This window comes from Myotis davidii, unplaced genomic scaffold, assembly GCF_000327345.1.
Source record: "Myotis davidii unplaced genomic scaffold, ASM32734v1 scaffold562, whole genome shotgun sequence".
In the NCBI taxonomy this organism is placed as follows: domain Eukaryota; kingdom Metazoa; phylum Chordata; class Mammalia; order Chiroptera; family Vespertilionidae; genus Myotis; species Myotis davidii.
Window position 1 is genome coordinate 393,338 of NW_006293953.1, and position 11,781 is coordinate 405,118.

The 11,781-nt window shown below is 39.6% G+C and overlaps 1 protein-coding gene and 1 pseudogene across 1 annotated transcript in view; one reads left to right on the forward strand and one right to left on the reverse strand.

Moving 5' to 3' along the window:
- LOC102775447 (leucine-rich repeat-containing protein 4C-like) overlaps positions 1–11,261 on the forward strand; it is a 142,703-nt gene extending 131,442 nt beyond the window's left edge. The window contains 2 exon segments of the mRNA XM_015566633.1: positions 9,168–9,441; positions 9,444–11,261. Of these exon segments, the coding sequence (XP_015422119.1) occupies positions 9,210–9,441; positions 9,444–11,095 (1,884 nt within the window). The 5' untranslated portion in view covers positions 9,168–9,209 and the 3' untranslated portion in view covers positions 11,096–11,261.
- On the reverse strand, positions 1,865–2,580 carry LOC102761329 (annotated as a pseudogene).
- Positions 11,262–11,781: the final 520 nt, after the last annotated feature.

Below are 11,781 nucleotides of genomic sequence, written 5' to 3' on the forward strand. Positions count from 1 at the left end.
TACAGAAGCTAATTTTGCCTTCAGTTCTGTTTTATCCTGTGCAAATTCAACTAGCTGGGTTAATTTGAACCTGTATACTTCTCAGTAGTTAGGTCATCAGATTGATGATCAGTTCCATTCAGTTCTAAAGTCAAGCAAGGGATGTCAATTATTAAAGTTGTCTGACTTTCCCATCAACCAATCATCTCTCTCCAATATGTTTTACATATAAGGACAGCACCTTCCTAAAACAATGTTCTCATCATGTCCTTTCCTGCTTCAGACCTTGGGATTTCTTCCTAAGTCTCTGTATTGACACAAATCCAAATCCGTCTATTATGCATGCAGTGCCCCTCAATTGGGTCAACTTAACTATCTAAATTCTGCAATGTAAGCCTTGTGCTTCCACTAAGTCAGCTTTCCTATTATTTCACACTGCTACTCCTCTGCTTTTACAAGTAGTCTCTTCCCTCCTCCATCACCACCCTTTCTCTTAAAACTTGCTCTGATTATCTGTGCTTATTTTGATTTCTGACAATGCTTTATGGCATTTAGATGTTGAATGCATTGATTTACAGTAGTGCCTAGATATATACATGTACACTTTTATTTTTTATATGTACCTATACATTTATATCATAGCTCCAATAAGATAGTGGAGTTCTAAGAAGGCCTGGCCAATATAGCTCTTTTATAATCCTTTTTTCATACTCTCCAGAGCATAGCAACATGATGGCTACATGTTCCTTTGTTTTTTCCTGTTTCTCTTTTTCAAGGACATCATTCTCTCTACTCACTGCTTCTCCTCATCTAATGAGATTGTAATGCCATCACCTCTAGATATTAAACATATGTATTTTTTACTATAAGCCGCATAAGTCTTCTAGAAAAATTAAAATGCAGATCTAGATATTATTTTACCCTAAATTTTAATTTCTTAAAAAATTTCAACATTTTCTAGAAACATTGCAAGATCATTGTAGTTGGCCAAAGATTCTGCTTTTGACTGGACAGGTTGAGTCCCTGGGTTATAGATCTTTAAATGTTGTATCATTTCCATTACATTTGCCTAGAGGGGCAGCCTTGGGCATATATACAAAATATTATTTTCTCTGAAAACCTGCAGAACCATATACTCCTGCATAAGGGGTGGAAAAAACTCAACAGATTTGCAAAATTGTGTTCCAAATATAGTTTCTAACTATATTTAGAAAATATTTGTATGATAAATTTGATTTGGAGAAGTTATTTGAGTTGTTGTTGTTTTCCTTTTACTGTAAATTCTAGCACTTTTAAAAATTGAAAGAGGCATCCAAAGAAATGCCTGCAGCAGAAAGCCTTCTTAGCATGACGGGATGGGCTTCATCTCCTTTCTTAGCAGCAAATCATGTGGCTTCAGCTTTAGTTTCCTTTGATAGATCTCAGATTTATAACGGTATAAGAATCAGATTTTTTCTGCTGTCTTATTTGTCTTTACTTTGCTTTTGGTTAGAGGGAGAAGGAGGTGGAAAGGGGAAAAAGATATAGGGAGAGAGAAGGAGATAGAGAGGGAATAGAACGAGTATTAAAGTATCAGAATAGGTTTAACCATAGGTCACCAGAAAAAATAACTGTTTGTACTGTAAGGAATTGATGATTTTACATAATAAGAAAATACAGAGGAAAGACAATTACAGGATTGATTAATTCAGCTTCTTATCACAAGATCAAGAATGCCAATTCTTTTCATTTTTCTTCTTTGGCATATATCAGCTTTGTCCTTAGACTGCCCCTTCTCTTGGCCACATGATGGCTACAGCAACTCCAGGCGTCTTATCCTTACAAAGGTATCCAGAGACAGAATAAATAACTGCTGCTTTTTTTTTTTAAGGCAAATGTATTCAGCGTTAAGATCAGACTATTACATTTAGCAATCAACAGCCTGAGTGCAAAAAACAAATCTACATTAAAATCCTTTGTTGCAATGCTTTACAGTTTCCACAGAGCAGAAACTAAAATAACCTGTTATACAATTAGCCACAGATACAGTCGTCAAGTTTTTTGACCATTCACATGTTGATTGTTGTAATTGCCAAAATCACTGTAGCATCTGCCACCTCCAAAATTGCTTCCTCTACCATGGCCAAAACCACCTCCGCCTCCTTCATCATTATAGTTGTCAAAGCTGCAACTCCTGCCATAGCCACCGCCTGGGATTCCATAACCCTGTCCACCACTTCCATAGCCTCTGCTTCCTCTAAAGTAACCAGGACCACCTCCTGGATAACCGCCATCATTACCAAATCTATTATAGCCATCCCGCTGCCATCCTATCCACTCCCACCACGGCTGACACCAAAGCCAGCTGGACCACTGGAGTTTGAGGTTTCCTTCATGATCAAAGTTGTCATTCCCACCAAAACCACCTCCACAGCCACCTCTGAAATTTTCACAACCACTCCAAGCTCTGGCTGGAGGAAGCACCAGCCATCACTTGCTTACATAGGCTCTCCCTACTTCACAGTATGGCCATACGCAGGATGGTGTTTCTTGTACACACTCATGATCATCAGAGGTTACAAAAGCAAAGTCTCTCTTTTGGCCACTGCCTCGGTCAGTCATGATTTCAATCACTTCATTTTCCTATACAGTTCAAAATAATCTCTTAGGTAATGTTCTTTAGTGTCTTCTTCAATACTACCAACAAAAATTCTATTTCTCAGTTAAGGGGGCACCAGGTCTCTTGAGAAAGCCCTCTCTGGTTCCACAGCTCTTCCATCCACTTCTGGTGGCCCTGCATTCACAGCCACATCCACCTGCTCCACATTGGCACACGTGACAAACCCAAAGCCTCTGGAGCGCTTGGTGTTTGGAATCTCATCATCACAGAATCTGTGAGCAAATCCAACTCTTTGGGAGACTCTGACTTACACATGACAACTGAGAAAGAGACACTCCAATGATGCTTACTCTGGGGCATCCATTGGCAGAAAGGAGTGATCTAACGAACGTATCTGCCCAAGAACTATTCCTTTCCTATGTGTTTTTTTCTTTTTATGTGTGGGAGAAAAAATTTCCCCAGAACCCTTGCAGCTGATTTATCCTTACATCTCAGAGGCCAAATTGTGTCACATGCCCAGACCTAACCAGTCTCTGGCCATAAGAATGGTGCAGCCAAAGTTCTTTACCAAAGAACTCAGCAAACTATAGTCTAAAGGGCATCCCACAATCTGTTTTTGTGTGTCCTTTGAGTTAAGAATGTTTTTACCTTTTTAAATATTTGGGGGGGGGGAATTAACAACAATATTTTGAGATGAAATATTGTGAAATTCAAATTTTATATTTTAAATATCATTGTCCATACATAGTTTAATCGGAACATAGTTATACACGTTCATTTCTCTTTTGTCTCTAGCTACTTTCAAGCTATAACCACAGAGTTGAGTAGTTGCAGCAAGAGACCATATGGTCTGAAAAGCTTGAATATTTACTATCTGGACCTTTTTCAGAAAAATTTTGTCTAGTCCTAGCTTAAACCAAATTCTATTCACCCATCACTGCTGGGTCAGCCTCTCCCAAAACAGATAATATGATTTTGTGATTTTTTTCTTTAAAGATGGGAGTGAATTTTCCTGAACAAAGCTCTCTTGGGAAAGACTAAGGGACTAGGATATTGATTAGACAACAATCAGAGAGAGAAAGAGAGATTGAGGTTCACTCACATTTTAGATAAATATCCCACCTTTAGTATTGTAAAAAGCTGACTCTCAAAATATCACCAATCAACATGTTGACAAGACAGTACTGAGTTTATTGTTCACTAGGGTGAAGGAGAACACCACCCCACAAAGATGTAGGAGTGTCTGTGAGAGAAGTGGTGAGAATTGGGCCAGAATTTATTGAGAACTGTATGGTTTCCCAACACAAGAACTTGATTAGAACTGCATAAGAGTTTTGACACAACAGTCCAAGATTGGTGAAAACAGCAAGGTGGGGTGATGGATTCAAGATCTTAGAGCACAGACCTCCATTAATGCTTTCCTTGAGAGAGGTGATGGATCATTGGGTAAGTTTCTGTAAGAACAATGAAACAAACCATTTGCTTTGGCAGGAGAGTCTCAGAAGAGGCTAGAGATGCTTATAAAGACAGTGGAAAAGCAAAGTCATGTTGATATTCATGGTAATGTGTGGTGTGGGGGTCTCTGTGTGCCCGCTGAGTGTGGTAAATGGTTTTGGTACTCAGTGTTTAGGAAGATTTGTTGTTGTTATAAATGAGTGTGAGAATATGTGTCTATTTGGGACAGGGGGGTTGGATGGTTGTGTTTAAATGTATCTTTCTCCCACCTTGCTTCCAAACTAGTTCCAATGTCTAGACAATTTATGCTGACTTGCAATGATGCTGTGCTAAGTAAGGCCTCCCCATTAGCTACTCTCCGGCATTCAGTTCCTCCTGTGTGTCTTGGTCAGTGAAGCACAGAGTAGAGAACAAAGAAAGGTCTGTTGACAAAGTCAAGCTCTCCTCTGGGACCAGGCTAAAAGTATTATAGTTTAATTTAAAACCCATGCAGATCCATTTGTAAATAAATGCTGGCAGATGACATCGTAATGGATAGTGCAGTGCGTACCTTTAAACTGATTTCCTTTTGATGTGATAAAAATATGAAAGAGATGTGGAAATGTGGATTTTTATGTAAAGTAACATAATTTAGATGTTAAAGTAGAAAACGTTTTCTTGATAGTAGTTTATTTGATTCAATGACTGTACTAAGCATTGTTTGCTGTAGGTTATAAATCAGCTTTGAATCATTACTTATGACTGATTTATGGAAAATCTTATTAATTGCAATAGGAAAAAAAGACCTTGAAGTAAGCAAGAAGTAAAAAAAAAAAAAAATAGAAAGACTGGGGATGAAAAGAGGACAGGCATGTCTACCCTGTAATGAATAGTAATATCATGTTTGCATGTTTTATTGATAGCATGTTTCTGATCATACCAGTTAATCCACACCACACAAATGATAAATATTGTTGTAACTCCTGTCTTATATGAGAAGAAACTGATTCCCATCATTTTATTTTTTAATATATATTAAATATTTATTATATGTTGCTTATTATGAGCCAGTAATGTTACATATATTATGTGACAGCCCTAACAAAAGCCTTTTGAATGCATAACACGTTGTTCACCTTTCCCAGATGGGGAAAGTGAAGTATGGACAGGTGAGTCTTCTCAATATAAGGTCCTGGTCCTGGAGTTTCAAGCAGGCCTAAGGAATCAGAAAGTCTCACACCAGAGCCTTCTCTCTTGGTCACTGGACATAACTGTTTTTGCTGTTTCATATTTTAAAGAGAAAAAAATATAGCAAATTTCAGAATAAGGACTTATCTTCTTCACTTCTGTGCCATTTCCAGTCAACCAGTTCTATCACCCTGTGTTACCAGAGACCCTAAGATTCTAAGGAAAGTCATGGGATGGGGGGTGGGCATAGAAATGGAGGGGCAGGGCCTAGAGTCCCTACTCCTAAAAACATCAATCAGTTAATGTATTAGGGATTTTATATGTTTTTCTTTTCTTTCTTTTTCTCTTTTCTTTTCTCTTTTTTTCTCTTCTCTTCTCTTCTCTTCTCTTCTTTTCTTTTCTTTCCTTTTCTTTTCTTTTCTTTAAATTCCCAATTGCCTTAAGAAGTGTGTGTTGGGGAACAGGGAACAACACATCTAAAACTACAGCAAGTCACACAAATGAAAAATCTTTGATTGTCATGATTAGTGGAAATGTAAATAGGATTCTATTTAAAATGTAAATCTGAAAGGGTTTCTAAAGGTCATTTTTAAATTTACCCCATAGGATCTGACTCATGGAATGAAATCTACCAACTACATTAATACTTATAAAGCCATCAAAGGATTAATATAATGAGTGGGTCTCTGATATATAGCAATTAATTGTTCTAAAATGTAGATTTTATTATTATTCAGGTTTGGTGAGGCCAACAAACAGATCAGGAGACAAGGACCATTAAAAAAAAAAGTTTGTTTATTTGTTTACCGACAGTTCCCAAGAGAAGAGACCCTGCCATGCCACACAGGGGAAACACCGGGGTTGGTCAGGAGGTAGAAGGAGCAAGGGGAAAATGTGGAGCAAGAGCCTTTGTTGTGTTTTGTGAGAGAAGGCAAGGTAAATAGGCTTGGATGGGCTAGTATGATCATCTCAGGGGATACTGGACAAAGGGATATCTAGCCCTAGAATGATTAGGACACATGGATATTATTGGCCTGAATGTAAGAGTCATGTGAGAACCCAATAAAGGACATAGGGGGTTCAGATAGGTTGGTTTGCAGACATGAATGACACATTAGTAGATATCACTTACACATATGCAAAGACTCATCATTAGATGTTAACTGTTTGCACAATTTCAGCAGTCATTTTATTTAGTGCGGACAGCAAGCCAGGTACTGTGTTGGCAACAGGCTAAGAAGAGGCCATCAGACATGACCTCTGCCCTCACCAAGTTCACAGGCTAGGGTAGGAACAGACCCCCAGGAACAAATGATCATAGTACTGAATGGCGTGAAAAGTCAACCAAGAGCCCCAAGAGCGCAGAGAAAGGATGGAAGGACCCACGTTGTTCTGCCTGGGAAGCCCATGAAAAGAAATGCTAACTCAGAACCCATCAGTCAACTTTCTTTGCTGCCATAATGAAGGGGACGTCAACAAGCCTCTGAAGCCAAAAAGCAACTTAGGACTTTAAACTTCACCTTCTTGAGACTCTGGTCCCTTTCAGTGGTTTTGTAAATGTGGATATATGTTTAAGAATTGCTAATAACAGCTGCCTTTTCTGAGTAAGGCATCTCCTATTATTGGGGGGTGGGGGGAGGGCCTCTTCTCCATCTTGTGTGCACTATGAAAATGCAGCTATTTACAAATGCTAATTCACGCTGAGAACCTAACCACCAGCAGAAGAGCCAGCCCTTTGCACCTCCTCACCTCAAGCCCTTGAGTGGTGGGCAGGGAAGTGATGGCCAAGAAACTGGGCCCATCTCTGGCATTGACTTCTCTCCTAGACTCACTTGGAACATGAGCTCTTTTTAGCTGTTCTTAAAAACAAAGCTGATGATAGAATTCCCCTCTAAAAATATAGCCTGTCACCCGCAGGATGAAACAGGGATTCCTAAGTGTGTTATGACTCTTGACAGTCTGGACCTGATCTCATCCCAGATTCTGTCCCATTCTGCTCCCCAGGCTTTTCCATTCTCCTGCTGCAGAGAACTTGTCACTGTTCCCTGGATGGACTGGTAGCTTTCATGTGTCCTTGTCTTGACTTCGCTGGTCTCTCGGCCTGAAATGCTCTACTTCTTCTACAAAAGAGACCAGATAATCCTTCCCTTTGAAAATTCCTAATTTGTCAGTGCAGATTGAGTTGCTCTGCCATCAGTGCCTTTGTATAAATGCGGCCTGGTCTCAAAAACATACAGCAAATGTTTATTATTTTACTTCCTCAGTTTGTCTGTATTTCACCTTTTGAATTTTAATTTGCTCAGGGGTAGGGTTTATATTCTTCTATTTTATATGCCCAGTAGTTAGTAAAATGCCTGGCTAAGGGTAACAATAAAAACAGTAATAATAATAACAATAATGTCTAACATTTATTGAGTTCTTACAGTGTGGGAGGCATTGTTCTAAACCCTTTATCTACATTAACTAATTTTGTCCTCACAACAATAAGGGGAATTGAACATTTGCATTTTGCAAGTGAGGAGACTGAACCATGGAAAGGATAAAATTTAACTTCCCCAAGTCAACACAACATAAATACTAAATGAGTGCCTTTTTAGATAAGAATATGGTCAGTTCCTGGTACCTTCCTCCTCCCCCCATTTTTTTTTTCAGTCAAAGAAATTCATAGAATGGTCACTGTTTATTGAGATAAGAGATTTGGGAGAAGTCATTACACAGGTGCCCAATGCCTGGTATGCCAGTGGAGTGGGCCATGTACCGGGTAACATAGGTTCCTTGAGAATGCCTCCTTGTGCTGGAAGAACCGCAGAAAGTGAGTTATTTTATTTCTTTGAAAATCTACTTAAAAGAGTAGGGATAAAAGACATGTAGTAGTTCTGTTATACTAAAATCTTTTCTATAAACAGACATTAGGCTTTATGGAAAATGATTTAATTTGTGGTACATCTACCTATAGATAGCAGTAGGCCATGTTATGAGTTTTTGTATATGAGAATCTCTAGAAGTTCGTGTACAGGTGTGCACATCACTATTTCAATGGATTTTCACAGAGTCCATAAGGTAAGTTGCCAGTGTTTACAGTGGAGGTCACCCAAAGTAAAAGTATTTTAAAGAAATGAATATATATATTCATTCTCACGGCAACCTTTTTTGTGGAGTATTTGAAATCATATGCTTCTGGACCGATCGGAGGAACATCTTAGCCTTGGCTCTGTAATTACTATGTGAATACATTCATGTTATTTCCATGATAAACTTACTCATCCTGAAAATGGAGAATATCACAGTTCCTACATCAGAGGAATGCAGGTTTGGAAAGGATCAGGCAGGCAAACTGTGTAATTGCAAAGGCCCCCATTCTCAGAAGGGTCTACACTTAGCTTCATGCTCTGTTGTTATGGATTTGAAATGCTTAATAATTATTAACAAGGCATCCCACATTTTCATTTTATATTGAGCTCTGCAAAGTATGTAGCCATTCCTGGATAGGATTGTTTGTGAGGTGTATAGTAGCCCGGGGTGCCTGGCACATAGAGTAACCCCAAATAAAATGTCAGCTATTACTAATTTGCAAGGGATCTATTAGATTTGTGGGTATAGCTCCCAAATTCTATTTTCTGGACTTTTCCAATTTGATCAGTGAATTGAATGGTGGAGTGCACCTCATATGTCCTCATGCATTCGGCTCACACTGATTGGTTATCACTCTATTAAGTTCCTCCGTTTCATTCTTCCATTTCTCTGTGATTGCATAGCTGATGGAATAGGGACTGTAGATGGCTGCTAATTTGAAGTGCAGAAACATTTTTCTAAAAATATGAGACTCATTACTCAATAAAGGATATTAAATTTGTTGTTTGCCTAGTCTGAGAAATGATGGCTGATACGCTGTATCACTGGCATTGTTCCAGAAAGACATGTTGGAAGACAGATCTAACTCTCTTTTTTTGTTCTTATTGTATTGCAGACCATTTGAGCTCCAGAAGGACCAACACCAGATAAATTATGAATGTTGAACAAGATGACCTTACATCCACAGCAGATAATGATAGGTCCTAGGTTTAACAGGGCCTTATTTGACCCCCTGCTTGTGGTGCTGCTGGCTCTTCAACTTCTCGTGGTGGCTGGTCTGGTGCGGGCTCAAACGTGCCCTTCCGTCTGCTCCTGCAGCAACCAGTTCAGCAAGGTGATTTGTGTTCGGAAAAACCTACGCGAGGTTCCGGATGGCATTTCCACCAACACGCGAAAGTGAACAGCTTCAAGCACTTGAGGCACCTGGAAATCCTCCAGTTGAGTAGGAATCACATTAGAACCATTGAAATCGGGGCCTTCAATGGTCTGGCGAACCTCAACACTCTGGAACTCTTTGACAATCGTCTCACTACCATCCCAAATGGAGCTTTTGTATATTTGTCTAAACTGAAGGAACTCTGGTTGCGAAACAACCCCATCGAGAGCATCCCTTCTTATGCTTTTAACAGAATCCCTTCTCTGCGCCGGCTAGACCTAGGCGAATTGAAAAGGCTTTCATACATCTCAGAAGGTGCCTTTGAAGGTCTGTCCAACTTGAGGTATTTGAACCTGGCCATGTGCAACCTCCGGGAAATCCCTAACCTCACACCGCTCATAAAACTAGATGAGCTAGACCTTTCTGGGAATCATTTGTCTGCTATCAGGCCGGGCTCTTTCCAGGGGTTGATGCACCTTCAAAAACTGTGGATGATACAGTCCCAGATTCAAGTGATTGAACGGAATGCCTTTGATAACCTTCAGTCACTGGTGGAAATCAACCTGGCGCACAACAATCTAACGTTACTGCCTCATGACCTCTTCACACCCTTGCATCATCTAGAGCGGATTCACTTGCATCACAACCCTTGGAATTGTAACTGTGACATACTGTGGCTCAGCTGGTGGATAAAAGACATGGCCCCCTCCAACACAGCTTGCTGTGCCCGATGTAACACTCCCCCCAATCTGAAAGGGAGGTACATTGGGGAGCTCGACCAGAATTATTTCACATGTTATGCTCCTGTGATTGTGGAGCCCCCAGCAGACCTCAATGTCACTGAAGGCATGGCAGCAGAGCTAAAATGCCGGGCCTCCACATCCCTGACCTCCGTATCTTGGATCACTCCAAATGGAACAGTCATGACACACGGGGCGTACAAAGTGAGGATAGCTGTGCTCAGCGATGGCACGTTAAATTTCACGAATGTAACTGTGCAAGATACAGGCATGTACACATGTATGGTGAGCAATTCTGTTGGAAATACCACTGCTTCAGCCACCCTGAATGTTACTGCAGCAACCACCACTCCTTTTACTTACTTTTCAACTGTCACAGTAGAGACTATGGAACCTTCTCAGGATGAGGCACGGACCACAGACAACAATGTAGGTCCCACTCCAGCGATTGACTGGGAAACCACCAATGTGACCACCTCTCTCATGCCACAGAGCACAAGGTCAACAGAAAAAGCATTCACCATCCCAGTGACTGATCTAAACAGTGGGATCCCAGGAATTGATGAGGTCATGAAGACTACCAAAATCATCATTGGCTGTTTTGTGGCCATCACACTCATGGCTGCTGTGATGCTGGTCATTTTCTACAAGATGAGGAAGCAGCACCATAGGCAAAACCATCACGCCCCCACAAGGACTGTTGAAATCATTAATGTGGATGATGAGATTACAGGAGACACTCCCATGGAAAGCCACCTGCCCATGCCTGCTATCGAGCATGAGCATCTAAATCACTATAACTCTTACAAATCTCCCTTCAACCACACAACAACAGTTAACACAATAAATTCAATACACAGTTCAGTGCATGAACCGTTATTGATCCGAATGAACTCGAAAGACAATGTACAAGAGACTCAGATCTAAAACATTTACGGCTACAGAAAACAAACAATTAAAAAAAAAGGACAGTTTATTAATAATGACACAAATGACTGGGCTAAATCTACTGTTTCAAAAAAAAGTGTCTTTACAAAAAAAAATACAAAAAAGAAAAGAAATTTATTTATTAAAAATTCTATTGTGATCTAAAGCAGACAAAACTATGTGTATTCCTCAGAACCTGTTTTTGCTGCACTTATTTCCTATTTTCGCATATCTTGTCCCTGCCTTCCCTGATTGCCATATTTTTCATAGATCTCAATTCCCTAAGGAACTGGTCTAGGAAATTTTGTAAGAATTCTGTTACACTTTGAGATTTTTATGGTGAATTCTAGTGGTGAGATCCAGTCTATTTTTGTCTTTTTCCCCCCTCTTTTATTTTCCCCCTCATGCCCTCATGAAGTAGTCCGACGGGGAATGCAATATTAGAAATAGATTTTTAAGAGAGAACGAGAAATATAATGCAAGACCTTATATTTTTCATGTAATGACCTGTTCTGTATTTATGAGGAAGACCATCAGTGGAAAAGGAAAAAAGAAAAAAAAAAGTAAGCAAACAACAGATTAATTTACATATGAACACCTATAAAACCCATGATCTTTTCAACAACTCTAGAACCAGAATTTGTAGTTCAAACGCTAAAAATAAGATTATAAATAAAAATATTGTT